This window comes from Heterodontus francisci, chromosome 22 (genome assembly GCF_036365525.1).
Source record: "Heterodontus francisci isolate sHetFra1 chromosome 22, sHetFra1.hap1, whole genome shotgun sequence".
Classification (NCBI taxonomy): domain Eukaryota; kingdom Metazoa; phylum Chordata; class Chondrichthyes; order Heterodontiformes; family Heterodontidae; genus Heterodontus; species Heterodontus francisci.
The window spans coordinates 79,928,735-79,951,919 of NC_090392.1; the positions used below are offsets into that span (position 1 = coordinate 79,928,735).

Below are 23,185 nucleotides of genomic sequence, written 5' to 3' on the forward strand. Positions count from 1 at the left end.
ATAGTTTTAATGTGAAAGGAATTGAGGGGGCAGAATTCTTGATGTGCATTCAGGAGAACTTTCTTGCCCAGTATGTAGCAAGTCCAACAAGAGAGGGGGTAGTTTTAGACTTAGTTTTAGGAAATGAAGATGGGCAGGTGGAAGGAGTGGCAGTGGGAGAGCATTTTGGTGGTAGTGAACATATTCAGTCAGTTTTAACATAATTATGGAAAAGGACAGAAATAGAACAGGAGTTAGAGTTCTCAATTGGGGCAAGGTCAATTTTACTAAACTGAGGAGTGATTTAGCGAAAGTGGACTGGAAACAGCTACTTGAAGGTAAATCGGTCAGAGCATTGGGAGGGATTCAAAGGGGAGATTCAAGGAGTTCAGAGGAAACATGTTCCCACAAAGAAAAAGGGTGAGACGGCCAAATCTCGAGCCCCATGGATGTCAAGGAGCCTACAGGGTAAGATAAGGCAGAAAAGGAAAGCTTATGTCCGACATCAAGAACTCAATGCTACAGAAAGCCGAGAGGAGTATAGAAAGTGGAGGGGTGAAATCAAAAAGGAAATTAGGAAAGCAAAGAGAGGACATGAAGGAATATTGGCAAGCAAAATCAAGGTGATCCCAAAGATGTTTCATCGATACATTAAGAGTAAGAGGATAACTAAGGAGAGAGTAGGGCCCATAAAAGACCAAAACGATAACCTATGTGTAGAGGCGGAAGTAAAGCCTCGCTCGGGTATAAAATTAAAACCCAACCCGGGCTCGAGTCCTTTAATTTTTTTAAATGCCCGATCTGACCCAAAAATAACAAACATATTTTTGAAACAGAAAAAGATCATAGACTAAAACGAAAACAATACGAAACAAAACAATACAGTCCAGCCCGACCCAACCCGACCCGACCTGAGCCCGAATGCTGGACACCGAATACAGACCCGACCCACCCCGAACCCGACACGTGGTCAGGTTTGGTCGGGTTCGGGTTGGGTAGCCAGGCTTTAGGTGGAAGATATTGGTATGGTTCCTAATGAATACTTTGAGTCTGTCTTCATAAAAGAGGGGGACGATGCAGATATTGTAGTTAAGGTGGAAGAGTGTGAAGTATTGGATGTGATAAACATAGGGTGAGAGGAAGTATTAATTTGGATTAGCATCCTTGAGAGTTGATAAATCATCAGGGCCGGATGAAATGTATCCTAGGCTGTTAAAAGAAGCAAGAGAGGAAATAGCAGAGGGTCTGACCATCATTTTCCAGTCCTCACTGGATACAGGTGTGGTGCCGGAGGATTGGAGAACTGCCAATGTTGTACCGCTGTTTAAAAAGGGAGCGAAGGATAGACCGAATAATTACAGGCCAGTCAGTCTAACCTCAGTCGTGGGCAAATTATTGGAATCTATTCTGAGAGACAAGATAAACTGTCACTTAAAAAGGCACAGGTTAATCAAGGATAGTCAGCATGGATTTGTTAAGGGAAGATCTTGTTTGACCAACTTGATCGAATTTTTTGAAGAAGTAACAAGGAAGATAGATGAGGGTCATGCAGTTGATGTGGTCTACATGGATTTTAGCAAGGCTTTTGACAAGGTCCCACATGGCAGACTGGTTAAAAAAATAAAATCCCATGGGATCCAGGGAAATGCAGCAAGGTGGATACAAACTTGGCTCAGTGGCAGGAAACAAAGGATAATTGTTGACGGGTGTTTTAGCGACTGGAGGACTGTTTCCAGTGGCATTCCGCAGGGCTCAGTACTGGGTCCCCTGCTTTTTGTGGTGTATATTAACGATTTGGACGTAAATGTAGGGGGCATGATCAAGAAGTTGGCAGACAACACAAAGATTGGCCGTGTGGTAGGTAGCGAGGAGGATAGCTGTAGACTGCAGGAAGATATTGATGGTACGGTCAGATGGGCAAAAAAGTGGCAAATGGAATTCAAGCCGGAGAAGTGTGAGGTGATGCATTTGGGGAGGTCAAACAAGGCAAAGGAATACAGGATTAATGGGAAAATACTGAGAAGTGTAGAGGAAGTGAGGGACCTTGGAGTGAATGTCCACAGATCCCTGAAGATAGCAGACAGGTCGATAAGATGGTTAAGAAGTCATATGGAATCCTTTCCTTTATTAGCCGAGGAAAAGAGAGGATGGTAGAGGACTGCGACTCACCTACTCAGGAGGAGGGTTGGTCATTTAAGTATTTTATGAGGTGGGTATCAGGCCAGGCTACCTGCTTAAATTCCGCCCATGATGCCATTTGTGCTGCTCACCTGAAATTGTTTCATTGGAATCTGTAAGAATGGACTGGGAAAGGTGTTTCTGACCAGTGGCCAGAGCTCAGCCTGTGTTTGGGCCGTCCCGTCTGCAGCAATACAACATCCCTGTGCAGCTGAAGAGTGAACTCAACCAATTCCTCATCTACCCTGGTAAACAGGGTATCTGCCACTCACCACTGTTACTAATTAAAGAAGCCACTCAACTGAAGACAGGCCTTAAATATTCCAACCAGTCAATTCTTTTAAATTAAATTGCCATCGAGGAATCCTCATTGGGGTAGCTTTGGCTCCATCTGTCTTGATGGCCGGTGTGTGATTATCTCTGAACTCCAGTCAGGGTGACTGTGTGTCCTAAGCAAGCACTCTCTGGGTATGTGAGAGAGAAGTGCAGGAAGAGCTGTAAATGCTGGTTAAATACCCGAGATAATGCCTGGCCCATTAGTTACTAGAGAGGGTACACTTGTCTTAAATATGTCCAATAAGACTCAGGAACTGGGATTCCTTGTCTCCTACTGAATGGATGAAGATATTCCCCATCATAGACTGTGCCAACTGCACATGCTCAGTTAATTTCAGAATTGGACAGCATTTATATAGCGCCTTTTACAATCTCATGACATCCCAAAGTGCTTTACAGCCAATTAAATACTTTTGAAATGTAGCCAGTGTTATAATGTAGGAAATGCGGCAGCTAATTTACGCACAGTAAGATCCCATTAACAGCAATGCAATAAATGGCCAGATAATCTGTTTTTTAATGATGTTTATTGAGGGATAAATATTGGTCCGGTCACTGGGGTGAACTCCCCTGCTCTTCTTTGAAATAGTGGCTGTGGGATCTTGCTTGCCACCTGAGAGGGCAGATGGGTTCTCGGTTTAACATCTCCTAGAGGTGTGAGTTTCCAGCAGGTTTATTCTGGAGTTGCAGCCTCTGAGATGTATTCATTCTGGTCAGAGAGGGTTAACTCTTCTGATATATTCTATGTCTTGTTTGATGCTAGTGGTTAATCTCACACAAGTTAATAAGTCTAAAACCCATAGGAGCACCTGTTCACACTTCAGTATCACCATAGAAACACCTTTGAAAGCCTAGTGTCTCCATAGCAATGCTTTCTGACAGCACATGTCTCCGTAGCAACCCCTCCTCAAAATAATCTCACTGTGCTCATACATTTTTAAATCTTCACAAGTGCACCCAGGCTACGCATAGAAAAAGCTCCTGCCAAGTTCCAGATTAACATCCAATATTTCCTGTTACTTTCTTGAGAAGGACAGGGTCACACTTCACTGTGATGCCTCCCTTGCTCAAAGATCCCGAAACTGTTTGGACCCACACTTAGCCTTTTGGTGAAGCAGTATTTCCTGACATTACCCTGAATGGCATGGCTTAAGGTTATTCCCCCTTGTTCTGGACTCTCCCATTAGAGGAAATCGTTTCTCTCCATCAGCAACAACTTGCATTTCTATAGTGACTTTAACGTAGTTTCACAGGAGGGTTGTCAAACAGAATTTGACACTGAGACAAATGAGGTATTTAGGACAGTGACCAAAGGCTTGGTCAAGGGACATCTCAAAGGAGGAGAGAGAGGCAGAGAGGTTTAGGGGAGGGAATTCCAGAGATTAGGGCCGAGGCAGCTGAAGGTATGGCCGCCAATAGTGAAGCAATTAAAATCAGGGATGGGCAAGGGATGAGAATTGGAGGAGCACAGAGATCTCGGAGGGGCCGGAGGAGGTTACAGAGGTAGGGAGGGGTGAGGCCATGGAAGGATTTGAAAACAAAGATGAGAGTTTGAAAATCGAGTCTTTGCTCAACTGGGAGCCAATGTAGGTGAGCGAGCACAAGAGTGATGGATGGATGGTGTGAGTTAGGGTATAGGCAGCAGAGTTTTGAATGAGCTGAAATTTTATGGCGTGTTGAATTTGGGAGTCCAGCCAGGAGAGCATTAGAATAGTCAAATCTACAGATAACAAAATGGAAGGATGAGGGTTTCAACAGCATATGAGTTGAGGCAGTGGTGGAGACAGGTGATGTTACGGAGATGAAAGTAGGTGGTCTGGTTGATGGAGTGGATATGGGGTTGAAAGGTCATCTCAGAATCAAATATGACATCAAAGTTGCAAATGTTCTGGTTGAACCTCAGACAGTTGCCAAGGAGACAGATGGAGTCAGTAGCAAGGCAGCAGAGCTCGTGGTGAGAATTGAAGACAATGGCTTCGATCTTCCCAATATTTAGTTGGAGGAAATTTCTGCTCTCGGGGCGAATGTCAGACAAGCAGTGTGAGAAATCAGTAGTCGGTGGAAGGGTCGAGCGAGTTGGTGTTGAGATAGAGCTGGGTGTCTTCAGTTGACATCTACCCTATCAACTCCTTGAAATTAAATTGTCATTGAAGAATGCTCATTGGGTTGCTTTTGGCTCCACCTCTCTCGATGGCTGTTGTATGATTATCGCTTGAACCCCAGTCAGGGTGGCTGCCTGTATAGGTCATTCAGCCTACTGCCCACCTAAGCAAGCACTCTCTGTGTGTGCGAGAGAGAACTACAGGAAGAGCTGTAAATACTAGTTAAATATCCGAGATACCGTCTGGCCCATTAATTACACCCTCACTTTTCTTAAATATGTTCAATAGGTCCCAGGAACTAGGATTTCTTGTCACCTCAATTAGATCACCCCTTAATCTATACTCAAGGGAATAAAAGCCTAGTCTGTGCAACCTGTCCTCATAATTTAACCCTTTTAGTCCCAGTATCATTCTGATGAATCTGCATGGCACCCCCTCCAAGGCCAGTATATCCTTCCTTAGGTGCGGTGCCCAGAACTGAATGCAGTTTTCCAGATGCTATCTTAACATAACTGTAGCATAACCTCCACTCCACATGGGGCCAAGTGGGAAGCGTCTCCACTGCCAAAAACATAGTTAGATCCCACACCAGAAACCGGGTTACCCAGTCAGTCATCACTGCATCCTGGAGGTCCATGGACCTGCCAGCCCCAGATACCAGGATCTCTCAAAATGGATCAACTCAGCTTCACTCCCCATCACCAGGCCTGTCATCCTGGGCCCGTTGGACGCCACAGTCGCTTTGTCTTTGGCCAAACCTCAACTCATTTCTGAAGGGTCCAACCCAGTAAGTTCAATCTCCTGTGCACCATGTGTGGGTTTACCTCCACCGCTCAGCAACCCTGTCCATCAATGTTAGATTTCATGGAATTACATAGAATCTGCAGAACAGAAACAGGCCATTTTACTCTATGTCAGTGTTTGTACTTCACATGAGCATCCTCCCACTTTAATTACCTCATCCCACTCTGCCCCCATATCCCCCAATTCTCCTCTTTCTCATGTATGCATCAAGCCTCCTCTTAAACACATCTATGCTGTCTGCCTCAACCACTCAATGTGACACCGAGTTCCACATTCTCACCACTCTCTTTAAGAAATTCCTCGTCTGTTAGTGGTTATTTTATTTAAGACCTCCCTGTTCTAGACTGACCCACAGGGGAAACAGTTTCTCCAAATCAACCCTATCAAACCCCCACTGATTTTAAAGACCTCTATCAGATCTCAGTCTTATATTTTTCATTCTGCTCAGTCTTTCCTGTTCGTCAAATCCTTTCAATTCTGGTAACATCCATGTAAACCTTTTCTGTGCTTTCCTCAGTCTGTCAATATCTTTTTCCTGGTATAGAGACCGGACCTGTGCACACTACTCAGAGTGTGGTCTAACCAAGGTTCGGTATAAATTTAACATCACCTCCCTGCTCGTGTATTCTATTCCTCTAGAAATTCACTCTTTATGGCCTTACCAATTCATTTACTACCTTAACAAGCAGAGTCTTCTGTTATCGAGCTCTTATTTTGGGCATGATGAATATGAACATATCACAAAAACTATTCTTCACAGGAATTCAGAATAAAATTTTATCTGAAGAATCTATAAACAGCATTGGGACAGCCAGACAGCAAGTCAGCATCCTCAGAACTATTGCAACCCTCAGGACAACAGGATCCAGAGACATGGACAGAAAGGTTGGTGCGTTTGGAGGCTAAATGAAAACATGAGAACCTGCATTTATGTAACACCTTTCACAATCTCAGGCCATCCCAAAGCCTTTACACCCAGTGACGTACTTTTGGAAATGTAGGCACTGTTGTAATATAGGAACTGCAGCAGTCAATTTGTACACAGCAAGATCCCATGAACAGCAATATGATGATGCCCAGATCATCAGTTTTACTGATGTTGGCTGAGGGATAAATATTGACCAGGGACACAGGGACAAACTCCCCATCTCTTTGAGATAGTGCTGTGGGATATTTTACATATGCTTCAGAAGGTAGACGAGCCTTTGATTTAACGTCTGATCCAAAAAGCCAGCACCTCCAACATTGCAGCTCTCCCTCAGTACTGCAGTGGAAGTGTCAGCCTAGATTTTGTGCTCAGGTGTCTGGAATGCAATTTGAACCCACAAGCTATGGCTCAGAGGTGCGCTACCCACTGAGCGACAGGATTCCTCACTTTGTGCATTCAGAGTGGTGAGAAAACCCAAATAGCCCAGAATCTACTGAGTCCGGAACATCAATTTAGAATACACTTCTGTAAATGGTGTTCCCTACACAGTTATCAGCCATTGCATATAGACAGTGTCACTCTACAGTGAGCTCTTTAACTGAGTGCCAATGTTTGTCATACACTAGTACCTAGATTCCATAACTTGGAATTAGGAGTTTCAAATCTAATACATACAAAAATAAACTCAGAGATAATTAGAAATCAGTCATAAGGATCTTCTTTCATCACAGCTAGTTCAAGGTTAAGTTGTGGGGCTGTCTGGTGTTCCTGGGAGGAGGATGCTGATTTCAAAATGCGCTGTACAGCAGAGATTCCAGAGACACGTAAGGAAAGAACACATCTCCAGAAATGGAAACTGCACAGTGTTATCGTCAGTAAAATCATTCACCAATGAGATTGCTAGAAAGTGACACCAACATTTGGATTTTTCATGATTGTCAGCACAGCATGATGGGCCGAATGGTCTTCTGCACTCTATTATTGTATGATTACTACTGGTTCAAAGGTGATATTCAGTAATGTTCTATTCTGACAGAGAGGAGCCATTGCTAAAACTAAATAAAGTGTATCAGTTAATGTATCATCCTAACCAATATGAAACCCTATAGTTATGTAAGTCACAGCAAACCTATTGCTTAGCAAAGTACTCATGAGATATCACAGAGATAGACTGACAGCTGCTCATCGTGACTTCCAATCTGATTCAAGAAGCACATTGAGCTCCACAGTCATTCTCCGAAGAAAGCTTGAAGGAACCTCACCCTCCAGGGGTTAGTGTGTTAAGTTTAAGGTAACAGTGGAGACAAAGAACTTGCATTTCTATAGAGCCTTTTTACAATCTCAGCATGTCCCAAAGTGCTTCACAGCCAATAAAGTCTTTTTGTAGTCACTGTTGTAATGTAGGAAACGTGGCAGCCAATTTGCGCACAGCAAGCTCCCACAAACAGCAATGTGATAATGATCGGAAACATTTTTTTTTTTCAGAAGTGTTGTTTGACGGATAGATATTGGCCTCAGGAAACCAGGGAGAACTCCCCTGCTCTTCTTCAAATAGTGCCATGGGACCCTTTAAATCCATGTCAAAGGACAGACTGGGACCAGCTTAATGTCTCATTTAAGATACAAGCATTCAACAGTGCAGCACTCCCTCAGTACCGACCCTTCGACAGTGCAGCACTCCCTCAGTACTGACCCTCCGACAGTGCAGCACTCCCTCAGTACTGACCCTCCGACAGTGCAGCACTCCCTCAGTACTGACCCTCCGACAGTGCAGCACTCCCTCAGTACTGACCCTCCGACAGTGCAGCACTCCCTCAGTACTGACCCTCCGACAGTGCAGCCCTCCCTCAGTACTGACCCTCCAACAGTGCAGCACTCCCTCAGTACTGACTGTCCGAAAGTGCAGCCCTCCCTCAGTACTGACCCTTCGGCAGTGCAGCACTCCCTCAGTACTGACTGTCCGAAAGTGCAGCCCTCCCTCAGTACCGACCCTTCGACAGTGCAGCACTCCCTCAGTACTGTCCCTCCGATAGTGCAGTCCTCCCTCAGTACTGACCCTTCGGCAGTGCAGCATTTGCTCAGTACTGACTCTCCGACAGTGCAGCACTCCCTCAGTACTGACCCTCCAATAGTGCAGCACTCCCTCAGTACCGACCCTTCGACAGTGCGGCACTTCCTCAGTACTGACCCTCCGACAGTGCAGCACTCCCTCAGTATTGACCCCTCCGACGGTGCAGCACTCCCTCAGTACTGACCCCTCCGACAGTGCAGCGCTCCCTCAGTACAGACCCTCCAATAGTGCAGCACTCCCTCAGTACCGACCCTTCGACAGTGCGGCACTTCCTCAGTACTGACCCTCCGACAGTGCAGCACTCCCTCAGTATTGACCCCTCCGACGGTGCAGCACTCCCTCAGTACTGACCCCTCCGACAGTGCAGCACTCCCTCAGTACTGACCCTCCGACAGTGCAGCACTCCCTCAGTACTGACCCCTCCGACAGTGCAGCACTCCCTCAGTACTGACCCTCCAACAGTGCAGCCTTCCCTCAGTACTGACTCTCCGACAGAGCAGCACTCCCTCAGTACTGACCCTCCGACAGTGCAGCACTCCCTCAGTACTGACCCTCCGACAGTGCAGCACTCCCTCAGTACTGACCCTCCAACAGTGCAGCCTTCCCTCAGTACTGACTCTCCGACAGAGCAGCACTCCCTCAGTACTGACCCTCCGACAGTGCAGCACTCCCTCAGTACTGACCCTCCGACAGTGCAGCACTCCCTCAGTACTGACTCTCCGACAGTGCAGCACTCCCTCAGTACTGACCCTCCGACAGTGCAGCCCTCCTTCAGTACTGACTCTCCGACAGTGCAGCACTCCCTCAGTACTGACCCTCCGACAGTGCAGCCTTCCCTCAGTACTGACTCTCCGACAGAGCAGCACTCCCTCAGTACTGACCCTCCGACAGTGCAGCACTCCCTCAGTACTGACCCTCCGACAGTGCAGCACTCCCTCAGTACTGACCCTCCGACAGTGCAGCACTCCCTCAGTAGTGCATTGTGTGTGTTAGCCTAGATCTTGTGCTCAGGACAGGGATTTGAATGCACAACATTCTGATTCAAAAGGCTACACACTGAGCCACAGCTGACACTATCATCCTGCAGTGATTGTCCTGGTTATTGTGTGGTTAACCCACGTTGCTGCATTAAAGATCACAAAGATATTACAGGTGAGGCCATTGAGCTCATCCTTCCCTAGAAAGCTGAGAGATTGCCCTCATCAGACCACCTAACTGCCTCTTGGATCACTCAAGAGTTATTTCCTGCACAACAACAGTTTGCATTTATATAACTCCATAAAAACATCCCAAGGTACTTCACTGAGGTAGGGCAATGGGTGCTGAGTGGAGGATCGGAAGATCAGAAAGTGATGGCTTTCAAGAAGAGTTTGGAGGCAGAGAAATTTAGGGAGGGAATTTCAGAAAGTGGGACCCAGCAACAAAGGGAAGAGGGGAGTCACAAGAGGTCAGAGTGTGGGGGGGCGGGGGGTGTGGACGAGTTCTGATGCTGGAGGAAGTTACGGAGATATGGAGAGGTGAGGCCTTGAAGGGTTTTAAAGAGCAGAGTAAGAATTTTAAATGTGGGGACTGGGAGCCAATAACAAGGACAACGGGATGAATGGCAAGTGGGAACTTTGTGTGGGATTGTACACAGGTGAGAGAGAGTGGGCAGGGGAGACCAGCACACTGTTTTAACTGTTGATCACTCTTCGTGTAAAGACATGCTTCCTGATAACAGTCCTGAACTTGCCTCTTACCACTTTGTTCCTCAGTCCCCTTGTGCTGTAATCATGAGTTAACTTGGAATAGTGCTTGGGATTAACCCTTTATGCACCTCTATGAGGTTCCCCCTATTCTTAATCCTTCCAAGAGTCCATATTTATGGAACCCATTAATCTCAAGAGTCCAAATGGGGTTAAGGAACAAATGTATCTGGGGATACAAATCAATAAAAGTAGTGATGCAGATTAATGAGGCTACAAAAAATCAAACTAACATTAAACTAGTATAGAAACTTGGTTAGAGCACACTTGGAGTATTGTAAACAGTTCTGGTCTCCATGTAATAAAAACATATAGAGACACTGGAGAAGATGCAAAAAGGAGTTAGAAAGATAATATCAGAATTGAGAGGATACATTTCTCAGGAACGGTTGAACAGGTTTGTGCTGTTTTCTCTGGAGAAGACTGAGGCGTTACCTATTGGAGGTCTTTTGAAAGGGTAGATGTAGAGAAGATGTTTCCACCGAGAGGGGAGACCAGAACTAGGGCCCATAAATATACAATAGTCCCTGATAAGTCCATTAATAAATCCAATGAAGCAATTCAGGAGAAACTTCTTTAGCCAGAGAGTGGTGAGAATGTGGAACTCGCCATCACAAGGAGTGTTTGAGGTGTATAGTATGGATGTATTTAAGGGGAAGCTGGATAAACACATGAAAGAGAAAGGGATAGAAGGATATGCTGATGGGGTGAGATGAATAGGATGAGAGGAGGCTCATGTGAAGCATAAAGACCAGCATACAGCAGTTAGGCCGAATGGCCTTTTTCTGTGATGTAGGTTCAATGTAACTCAACGTTACACTCCCAAGCCCTTGCTCCCCAACCTGTGACCCCCAGCCCCTGCTCTCCAACCTGTGACCCCCAACCCCTGCTCCCCACCCATGACCCCTACCCCACACTCCCCACCTATGACTCCCAACCCCTGCTCTCCAGCCTGTGACCCCCAACTCCTGCTCCCCACCCATGACCCCTACCCCACACTCCCCACCTATGACTCCCAACCCCTGCTCTCCAGCCTGTGACCCCCAACCCCTGCTCCCCACCCATGACCCCTACCCCACACTCCCCACCTATGACTCCCAACCCCTGCTCTCCAGCCTGTGACCCCCAACCCCTGCTCCCCACCCATGACCCCTACCCCATGTTCCCCATTGATGCCTGTGATCAATGCCCCAGATAATGTTTAAAATTATTCTACAATAAAAAATTAGTAGAAAGTCAAAACATTGAGAGGAATTAAATGAACAAAAAAGAACATGAACATAAAATGAATGAAACTAATTAAACCCTATTTAAAACTGGTTTAATAAATGTTTTGTGTTGCTGCTTACAAGGCCTTTGAAGGAGTGTAGGTTACCAGTGAGCACAATCTCTCACTGGGGGAGAAAAGACAATCTCTGTCCTTTCATCTCCTTGTCTCAAAATTAACATAATGATGACATTTTTAATGGAATCCAGAAGCTAATTGCCTGATTCTGATGTCAGATTTGTTTAATTCACTGTCATCCAAGAATTCAAAGTCACGTTTTCCAGTTAAATGTTTGAGATATTTGGCAGTTTCTCTCCTTTGTTTCTGACCGTGCTGACTCGTACAAGGGTACCAGTTCCACAGGTGACACCTCCCCACTCCCACCCTCTCCCCAATCTCCCGCCCAAGTACCAGATGCTGAGCAGACTATTCAACCAATACAGCATCACACTGCAGCCTAAATCTACCCTCATCTGATCGTCACAAGCACTCTGCAGCAGGACAGGGGGCAGGAAGCAGCAGCTGGAAGCAGCACTCTCTGACCCAGGGGGTCAAGGCAGGTCCACCGTTTCCAGCCCTCTCCCTGGCAATTGTCTGCAGTTGAACCTGATCATTCGCAACCTTAGAAAATATATTGCACAGAACAAGGCCATTTGTCCCTTTGTGTCTCTGCCAGTGTTGTGTTTGACCCTGAGATGAGCTTCCAATTGCTTCTCCAGTCCAGCACCAAGACCACCTACTTCCACCTCTGTAACATCGCCTGATTCCCACCTGCCTCAGCTCACCTGCTGCTGAGCCCCTCATCCATGCCTTTGTTACATCCATACCTGACTATTCCAACCCTCTCCTGGCCAGCCTCCTATTTTTCCACCCTCCATAAACTTGTGCTCATCCAAACCTCTTCTGCCTATGTCCTAACTCACCCCAGGTACTGCTCACCCACCATCCCTGTGCTCGCTGACTGTCACTGCCTCCCAATCCGGCAACGCCTCGATTTTAAAAATGCTCATCCCTCCATGGCCTTGCCCTTCCTAACTCTGTAACCTCCTCCAATCCCGAAACACTCCAAGATCTCTGCACTCCTCCAATTCCGACCTCTAGCGCATCCCTCATCTTAATCACTCCACCATTGGCAGCCGTGCCTTCTGCTGCCTGGGCCCTAAGCTCTGGAATTCCCTTCCTAAACCTCTCCGCCCCTCTATGTCTCTCCCCATTTCCGATGCTTCTTAAAACCTCTCCCTTTGTGGGTGGCCCAGTGTCAAATTTTGTTTGATGATCACTCCTGTGTTTAAGTCTGTATAAAAATGCAAGTTGTTGTCGTTGGTATTGGAAATACCAAGCTGGTCCAACAGGGGGCAGAGCTCATCTCAAAATGAGATTCCGGAATATTCTTGGGGCAGATTACAGGGTGAATGAGGTAGCGTGGATCAATACAGCTGTGAGAGTCAGAAACATAAGTGCATGATTGGACTGAAAGTCACAGCTGAGGCGACGAAGCAGGATGTGCTGCAGAATCGGTTTCCAGGTGTAGTTAAGCTGAGCCAGTTGTTGTTGCCTCCAGCTGTCACTGTTATACTTTATAACAGTGAATTTTGCATTTGGGTTCCAGTTACAAGCAGCGAGGAGAGTCTGTACATTAAGTGGAGCCGCAATCATGGCTGACTCTAAAGTAACATTCTCAGGAGTTCCCCCGTTGTATGACAGAATTGCATTGAGGTTTCAAATTTCAATAGCCTGAAGAGACTGGTTATATCCCAGAACTGTGGAATAAACAGAGAACACTTCATCGAGGAATGATTTATACTTCAATTATTACCAGCAGTTCCATTATTATCATCCGACTTAATAAACAAGTAAATAAAAAAAACACAGGATCTCACAGTGTGTGGGATGCTGAAGAATTCCATCAGCCGTCAGTACTATAGTGGTAATGTTACTGGACCAGTAGCAGTGGTTCAAAAAGGCAGCTCACCACCACCTTCTCAGGGACAATTAAGGATGGGCAATAAATGCTGGCCTAGCCAGTGATGTCCACATCCCATGAATGAATTTTTAAAAAATCATAAGGGCAGAAGTGGGGATGTTCGCTGATGATTGCACAATGTTCAGCACCATTCACGACTTCTCAGATACTGAAGCAGTCCGTGTGGAAATGCAGCAAGACAACATTCAGGCTTGGGCTGATAAGTGGTAAGTAATATTCGCACCACACAAGTGCCAGGCAATGCCCATCTCAAACAAGAGAGAATCTAACCATCTCCCCTTGACATTCAGTGGCATTACCATCACTGAATGTCCCGCTGTCAACATCCTGGGGGCTACCATTGACCAGAAACTGAACAGGACCAGCCATATAAATACCGTGGCTACAAGAGCTGGTCAGAGGCTGGGAATTCTGCGGTGAGTAACTCACCTCCTGACTCCACAAAGCCTGTCCACCATCTACAAGGCACAAGTCAGGAGTGTGATGGAATACTCTCCACCTGCCTGGATGGGTGCAGCTCCAACAACACTCAAGAACCTCAACACCATCCAGGACAAAGCAGCCCACTTGATTGGCACCCCATCTACAAACATTCACTCCCTCCACCACCGACACACAGTGGCAGCAGTGTGTACCATCTACAAGATGCACTGCAGCAATGCACCAAGGCTCCTTCAACAGCACCTTCCAAACCCGTGACCTCTACCACCTAGAAGGACAAGGGCAGCAAATGCATGGGAACACCACCACCTGCAATTTCCCCTCTAAGCCACACACCATCCTGACTTGGAACTATATTGCCGTTCCTTCACTGTCGCTGGGTCAAAATCCTGGAAATCCCTTCCTAACAGCATATATACCTACATGACATGGACTGCAGCAGTTCAAGAAGGCTGCTCACCACCACCTTCTCAAGGGCAATTAGGGATGGGCAACAAATGCTGGCCTTGCCAGTGATGCTCACATCTCACATCCCGGGTTCAGTTATGGGTACTGCCTGTGTGGAGTGTGCAAGTTCTCTTTGTGACCGCGTGGGTTTCCGCCGGGTGCTCCGGTTTCATCCCACAGCCAAAGACTTGCAGGTTGATAGGTAAATTGGCCATTGTAAATTGCCCCTACTGTAGGTAGGTGGTAGGAGAATGGTGGGGATGTGATAGGGAATATGGAATTAATGTAGGATTAGTATAAATGGGTGGTTGTTGGTCGGCACAGAGTTGGTGGGCCGAGGGGCCTGTTTCATTGCCATATCTCTCTCTATGACTCTATGACTCAGGCTAATCCTGACCCCTTCCCATGCACCACTCTCTCTGGGCAGGTGGGGGAGGGAGTAAAATTGCACCCCTGTGTGTGAGAGTTAATGAGGACGGCAAATGAAGACCAGCCGACCTCTGGTTGAAATGTTAGGAAATTCAATCAATTAAACAGGCACCTTAAAAATTAATAATGCATCACCTCTAATTATCATCACTCTAACTCCTGCAGCTCTCGTTTTTGTAACTCACAGCATTGGAGGACTTGGCTATCACTTAAAGAGGTGGGAATCTCACTCTGGAAGATCCTTGGTACGAGGAGAAGAGCAGGGAGCAAACGCCATAGGAGAAGGTCAAAGCATCGTAGGACACCCCGGGAACAGCAAACTCATCCCCCCGGGGTAAGAGGGGAGGGAGCGCTGAATGCTACCACAGAGCAGTCAAGTAAAAGGGCTAGGAAACTGTCACTGTGTGTGTTTTAACTTAAAATTGCACAGTGTTTCTCAGGATAGATTGACTGAGGGAATTATCGAATAACACAATCTGCTGGACCATTCACTCTAAGTCAATCACCAACAAACATCACTCCTGCAGTCCCAGGGCGTTTGAACTGAGCTTTATCTAGTTAGTGTGTGTACTTCACCTTGTTTAGAATGAGGAGTTTATCAGTGTCATTGAAACTACTCTGGAAAATACATCAGCCAACTGCACACCAAGACAACTGTGTCTGGGACTGGTGATTCAGAGAAACTGCAAAGATTTGTGATATGAAGCATCTCCTTACCAAGCAGCCACCCCCACACTGCAACCCCTCACCAGGAGCAAGGCCTCTCTGTAAAATGTTGATAAGGGAAAGCATGTCTGCAATCTGCCTTCTCCCTGTGTAGAAACTAAATATCACACAAAATTCTGTTTCTTATCTACATGCTGCCCCTGGACGACATCATCCAAAAACAGATCAGATTCCTTTAGTACACTGACGACAGAAAGTACTGGAAATACTCAGCAGGTCAGGCAGCATTTGTGGAAAGAGAAAGAGTTAACATTTCAGGGCTGTGGCTTTTGATGTGTAGTCACTGTTGTAGCAAATGCAGCTGCCAATTTGCACACAGCAAGATCCCACAAACAGCAATGTGATAATGACTAAATAATCTATGATGTTGATTGTGGGGCCAGGTCACCGAAGATAACTCCCATCCCCTACTTTGAAATAGTGCCATGGCATCTTTTACATCCAACTAAAAACGCAGATAGGACCTTGATTTAATGTCTCATGCAAAAGATGACACTTCTGACAGTGTGGCACTCCCCCAGTACTGCACTGGCATGTCAGCCTTGATTTTTGTGCTCAAAGTCCTGGAGTGGGACTTTAAACCCGCAAACTGCTGCCTCAGAGGCAAGAGTGTTCTGACTGAGCAACAGCTGACAAGTGAAAAAAATAGATCCCAGCCAACCTCTCTGGAGGGGATCCTTGGATGAAGGCATTTCAGAAAGCCTGGTGCTGAAAGTGGAGACATCAAAGATCAGAGAAACTGGGAGCAGATTCTTTACAGGAGATGGAGTGGGAAGGAACTTACTTTCAGTAGTTACAGAGGTCAGTGATTCAGCTACAAGTGTCTGCTTAAAGGTCATTGTGAAAGGTGAAGAGAGAAGGTCCAGAAAGAGACAGGGTGATTCAATGCCTGGGTCCTAGGCTCTGGAATTCCCTCCCTAAACCTCTCTACCTTTCTCTCCTCCTTTAAGATCCTCCTTAAAACCGACCTCTTTGACCAAGCTTTTAGTCCGGCCTGACTATGTCCTTATGTGGCTCAGTGTGAAATTTTGTTTAATAACATTCCCGTGAACGATTTACCACGTTAAAAGCACAAGTAGTTGTTGTTTATTTTGCTACTGACACTCAGTCTTGTCTTGTGTCTTTTCATTGCCTCACTGTGATGATCTTTCTAACATAGAAGAATTTCCTCTGTCTCTATTAAACAGTTTGCTGGTTATTCGACCTGCAGTTGTAATCTGGAGCTTTCTCCTTTCTCACCACTTCATCAGAATGCTCGCTCAGTATTCATGAAGCATTTTACCAGAAACTTTAGTCCACCATTTCTCTTCACAAATGCTGACTGGTCGACTCCTTCTAGGGACATAGGAACAGGAAAAGACCATTCAGCCCCTCCAGTCTTTTCCACCATTCAATTAAATCATGGCTGATCTGTATCTTATATTCATCTACCACCTTAATACAATTACTTTAAAAAAATACTAGCAATCTCAGTTTTGAAATTTTCAATTGACCCTCAGCCCCAATAGATTTTTGGAGGAGAGAGTTCCAGATTTCCACTCCCCTTTGTGTAAAGAAATGCTTCCTGATATCACCCCTGAATGGCCTGGCTCTAATTTTAGGATATATCCCCTTGCTCTGAACTCCCCCACCAGACGAGATAGTTACTGTCTATCTATCCTAATCTACAGCTATCGGAAAAGACTGAATAGTTTGGGGCTTTTTCCGTTAGAAAAGAAGAGTTAGAGTTGATCCGCGAGAGGTGTTTAAAATTATGAATGGGTTGGACAGGGAAGGGAACATGTGGAGAGAATGTTTCCACTTGTGGGTGAATCCAAAACTTGGGCCATAAATGCAAGATAGTTACTAATAAATCCAAGATGGAAATAAAGAAAAATTTCTTCACTCAGTGAGGGGTTAGAATGTGGAACTCACTACCACAGGAAGTGGTTGAGACAAATAGTTTAGATACTTTCCAAAAGAAAACCTCGATGTGTACATGAGAGAAAAGCTGGATTTGCTGAAAGGCTGAGATGAAGTTGAAGGAAATCTGTGTGAAATATAAACACCAGCACAGACTAGTTGGGCCAAATGGCCTAGGCTGTATATTCTATGTAATTCTACCCAATCAAATCCTTCAAACATCTTAAACACCTGTATTTGACCACCCCTTAATCTTCTAGACTCAAGGGAATGTAAGCCTTGTGTGTGCAAACTATCCTCATAATTTAACCCAGTCAGTCTCGGCTATCATTCTGGTGAATCTGTGCTGCACTCCCTCCAAGGCCAGTACAACCTGCCTGAGGGTTGAGGTTTATGTGGAGCGAGTTCAGGAGAATGTATTAGTTTGTACAGACTAACCTCAGTGGGGTCTGATGCGCGTGCGCTGTTAGTGAGGGAGCCACAACAGCAGTTAATCAGCTAGAGCAGAGTGTGGCAGTGAAGGTTATCAGCTGGAAACCAGCCTCATTCATCCAGCTTGGGGTTAAATCCCTCAGCACCTCGTTTTAACGCTGGTAAAATATATACTTGATAAAACTTCAACTGCACGAGAAGATGAAAGGACACGGAGAAGAAAGGCAGTGAATGGAAAGCTCCATCACTTGTTTACTATGCAGGACAAAGCCTTTGATAAACAGGCAGTTGTCGTGCACACAGGAGATTAGTCAATGATTCCAGAGTGTATCTGTTGAACAATCTGAGAAATCCTTTTGTAATATCAGTACAGTTATAATGGGACAAGCAGTCAGAGGAGTATCAATGTAACTGGATGGAGGTTTGGGAACATGTGATAATCGGAGTAATAAAGCACTGTAATACTCATGGGGTAGCTTTCCAATTAATCATTGACAAGGTCACTCATGTAACGAAAGACAGAATTAGTGCCAGTTAAAGTACAAATAATTAGAATTGTCTGCTGGATCTAGGCTCCAGGGACATAGAAAGATAAGGGAACAGCAATCAAATTACGCAAAGGGTGAATAGACGAGGTCAAGATTCTTCACATAAATTATGAACCAACAGCAGCCACGGAATTCTGAGTTACGACAATTTTTCTATTTAATAATTCTGACGTATCTGCACTTTCTGACGTTCTTTTATCCATCTTTTGAATGAGTTATTAAACTGAGGCCTCGTCTGCTCTCTCAGGTGGATGTAAAAGATCCCATGGCACTATATTAAAGAAGAGCAGGGGAGTTCTCCCCGGTGTCCTGGATAATAATTATCCCTCAATCAATATCACAAAAACAGATGATCTGGTCATTATCACATTGCCGCTTGTGGGATCTTGCTGCGTACAAATTGGCTACTGCGTTTCCTACATAACAACAGTGAGCAGCATTTTACATTTCCGCTGCCTAAACAACGGCGAGCCACCTGCGCAGACCGCATGTCACGGAGCCGCTGCGATATTAAATGCGGTGGCTCATTTAAATAGCCTGGGCAGACCACCCTCCACCGAAAATGATGAGGGGACAAGTTGTCCATCCCTGGCAATGACGTCAGCAGCCTTCAAGCCCGAACAACCAACTTAATTATTTAAACAGACAGTGTTTTTCAAAAATGAAATAAATTGATCCTGACCCTCTCCCAACAACCCCCGTCCCAATAACCAGCAAATTAATTACCTGCCCCCTCCCCTCCAAAACACATACCTTGTGCACCTGACCTTTCCCCCTCAAAGTTCATAAACTTTAAACTTTACCTCCTCCCACCATCCCCTAGACCAATGAAATTACACTGATGCCACTCCCCCCCCCCCAATCCCCCCACACTGAAAAACCTACCTGCTGCCCCTCCCCCCACCAGTGTTCTGTCTTGGATCCCCGGATGGGTAACCAAAGGCTCAGGCGAGCTGGCCATCGGCACCAATATGGCACTGGGATGGACAGCGGGAGCGGAAAGGTAATCAATTCATTTATTTAAATACATTTAAATATTTAAATGGAGCTCCCGTCGCCGAGCGGCAGGGGTGGGGGGCGCGGTGGGGGGGGGGAGCCGCGACGAGGCCTCGCCACCACCAGCAGTATTGGGCCGGTCTGGGCCGTTCCACCCCACCCTATAGAAATGCAAGTTCACTTTGTTCACCTGCTGTGAATGATTCAGATAGTCTCAGGGATTTGCTGATAGGTATTGGTTACTTTCACCTCTTGAACTCAACTTTAAATTCACTCTAACTGAAGGGATGCAGCTCTCTTGTCTCACTACAGCTGTGAGACTTGTGATATTCATAACGCAGGCCCAGTGCATCTCAAATCTGCCTGTAGTTGGGCCCTTTATTGCCAGACTCAAAGGGTTGAGTGAATGGGGAAACGTGATATAAAACTGTTGCTGTGGGGGGGGGCTTAAAGCATATTATTGAAAAAAGTGAGGAGGAGCTTTACCCTCTATCTAACCCAATTTTTTTGGGGGGGGTTTTTTCTTCCTTTTTTTTCTTCTTTATCACCTCACAAAATTATCAATTCCCCATGTGTCACAATTTACTGATGAGTCGAGGGAGATTTACTCTGTATCTAACCCCGTGCTGTACCTGTCCTGGGAGTGTTTGATGGGGGAATGTGTAGAGGGAGCTTTACTCTGTATCTAACCCCATGCTGTACCTGTCCTGGGAGTGTTTGATGGGGGAATGTGTAGAGGGAGCTTTACTCTGTATCTAACCCCGTGCTGTACCTGTCCTGGATGGAACAGATTGGGGGGATGTGTTTTGGCTCTGGGTGGGGACTCTGAATGCCAGAGTACCTGTTTTGGACCCTCAATGAAGAAGTGCACGTCACCCCAGACTGTCTCCCACCAACAGAGATTCAGCCTTCCTAATATGGCTGCTTTCCTCGATGTGCCCTAGTGACATGGATGCTTTCCATTGGCACACATAGTGTGTGACCTGTCCGCGAACTCAGCCCAGAACATGTGCTGGGTATTTGTAGTGATTGTCAATGGGCATGTGCTCTGAGATGCAACTAATCATAGGAACAGGAGGAGGCCATTCAGCCCCTCAAGACATTTCCACCATTCAATGATATCATGGCTGATCTGTACCTCAACTCCATCTAAACGCCTAGATTTTGTAACCCTTAATCCCCTTAGCCAACAAAAATCAATCTCCATTTCAAAGTTTTCAATTGACCCCCAGCCTCAACAGATTTTTGGGGAAGAGAATTCCAGATTTCCACTCCCCGTTGTGTGAAGAAGTGCTTCCTGACATCACCCCTGAACAAAATGGCTCTAATTTTAAGGTTCTGCCCCTTGTTCTGGATACTTTCTAGATATATAACATATATAGATATGCAACAAGAATTTAGGGAGCTAGGTAGCAGATTAAAAAGCAGGACTTCAAAGGTTGTAATCTCTGGATTACTCCCGGTGCCATGTGCTAGTGAGTATAGGAATAGAAGGATAGAGCAGATGAATGTGTGGCTGAAGAGATGGTGCAGGAGGGAGGGCTTTAGTTTCCTGGATCACTGTGTCTGTTTCTGGCGAAGGTGGGACCTGTACAAGTTGGACGGGTTGCACCTGAACTGGAACGGGACCAACGTCCTTGCTGGGAGGTTTGCTCGTGCTGTTGGGGGGGGTTTAAACTAATTTGATGGGATACAGAGTGGAGGTACAGTAGGGGGTGACGCACAGCCAAATATAGAAGAGAAACTGAGTCAGACAGGAAGATACAGAGCAAATATAGACCTGTTAAGGCACAAGTGAATAATGCAAGGCTGGATTGCATTTACTTTTATGCAAGGAGTCTTACTAATAAGGCAGATGAATTGAGGGCACTGATTAGCACATGAGATTATGATATTATTGCTATCACAGAGACATGGCTGAGGGAGGGGCAGGACTGGCAGCTCAATATTCCAGGGTATAGAATCTTCAGGCGTGACAGGGGAGGGGATAAAAGAGGAGTGGCATTGCACTGTTGATCAAGGAGTCAATTACTGCAGTAAGGAGGGATGATATCTTAGAAGATTCCTCAAATGAGGCCATATGGGTAGAACTTAAGAACAAAAGGGGAGCAATCACTTGGCTGGGAGTGTACTACAGGCCTCCAAACAGTCAGGGATAGATAGAGGAACAGATATGTAGGCAAATCTCAAAGAGATGTAAAAATAATAGGGTAATAATAGTCGGGGATTTCAACTTCCCCAATATCAACTGGGATAGTCTTAGTGCAAAAGGCTTAAAGGGGAGGGAATTCTTAAAATGCATACAGGAGAGCTTTTTGAGCCAGCACGTAGAAAGTCCTACAAGAGAAGGGGCGGTACTGGACCTAATCCTAGGGAATGAAGCTGAACAAGTGGTAAAAGTATCAATGGGGGAGCATTTCAGGGATAGTGACCACAACTCTGTAAGATTTAAGGTAGTTATGGAAAAAGACAAAGATGGGCCAGAAATAAAGGTAATGAATTGGGGGAGGCCGATTTCAATATGATAAAACAGGATCTGGCCAAAGTGGTCTGGGAGCAGCTACTTGTAGGAAAGTCTACATCAGACCAGTGGGAGTCATCCAAAGAGGAAATAGAGTTCAGAGCCAACATGTTCCCGTTAAGGTGAAGGATAGGACCAACAAGTCCAGAGAACCCTGGATGTCAAGGGATATAGAGGATTGGATCAGGAAAAAAAAGGAGGCTTATGGCAGATTCAGAGCGCTGAAAACACTGGAGGTCCTAGAGGAGTATAGAAAGTGTAGGAGGCACTTAAAAAAGTAATTAGGAGAGCAAAGAGGGGACATGAAAAAACATCGGCGGGCAAGATAAAGGAAAATCCTAAGGCATTGTATAAGTATATTAAGGGCAAAAGGATAACCAGGGAAAGAGTAGGGCCCATGAGGGCCAAAGTGGCAATCAGTGTGTGGAGCCGGAGGATATAGGTGAGGTTTTAAATGCTTACTTTTAATCTGTGTTCACTATGGAGAAGGACGATGTAGGTGTAGAGATCAGGGAGGGGGATTACGATATACTTGAACATATTAATATTGAAAGGGAGGAAGTATTAGATGTTTTAGCGGTCTTAAAAGTGGATAAATCCCCAGGCCCAGATGAGATGTATCCCAGGCTGTTATGTGAGGCAAGGGAGGTGATAGCAGGGGCTCTAACACAAATTTTTAGATCCTCTCTGGCCACCGGAGAGGTACCAGAGGACTGGAGGACAGCTAATGTGGTACCATTATTCAAGAAGGATAGCAGGGATAGACCAGGTAATTACAGGACGATGAGTCGAACATCAGTGGTTGGGAAACTATTGGAAAAAATTCTGAGGGACAGGATTAATCTTCACTTATAGAGGCAGGGATTAATCAAGGATAGTCAGCATGGCTTTGTCAGGGGGAGATCGTTTCTAACTAATTTGATTGAATTTTTCGAGGAGGTGACTAGATGTGTAGATGAGGGTAAGGCAGTTGATGTAGTCTACATGAACTTCAGTAAGGCTTTTGATAAGGTCCCCCATGTGAGATTGGTTAAGAAGGTAAGAGCCCATGGGATCCAGGGCAATTTGGAAAATTGGATCCAAAATTGGCTTAGTGGCAGGAGGCAGAGGGTGATGGTCGAGGGTTGTTTTTGCGAGTGGAAGCCTGTGACCAGTGGTGTATCACAGGGATCGGTGCTGGGACCCTTGCTGTTTGTAGTGTACATTAATGATTTCAACGTGAATTTAAGAGGTATGATAAGTAAGTTTGCAGATGACATGAAAATTGGTGGTGTCGTAAATAGTGAGGAGGAAAGCCTTAGATTACAGGACAATATAGATGGGCTGGTAAGATGGGCGGAGCAGTGACA

General features: G+C 45.7%; 1 protein-coding gene across 1 annotated transcript in view; it reads left to right on the forward strand.

Annotated features, from left to right (window-relative positions):
* Window positions 1-6,214, forward strand: part of nectin1b (nectin cell adhesion molecule 1b) — a 468,850-nt gene extending 462,636 nt beyond the window's left edge. The window contains exon 8 of the mRNA XM_068054140.1: window positions 6,160-6,214. Within this exon, the coding sequence (XP_067910241.1) occupies window positions 6,160-6,195 (36 nt within the window). The 3' untranslated portion in view covers window positions 6,196-6,214. The remainder of the gene's footprint in view (window positions 1-6,159) is intronic.
* The last annotated feature ends 16,971 nt before the right edge of the window (window positions 6,215-23,185 follow it).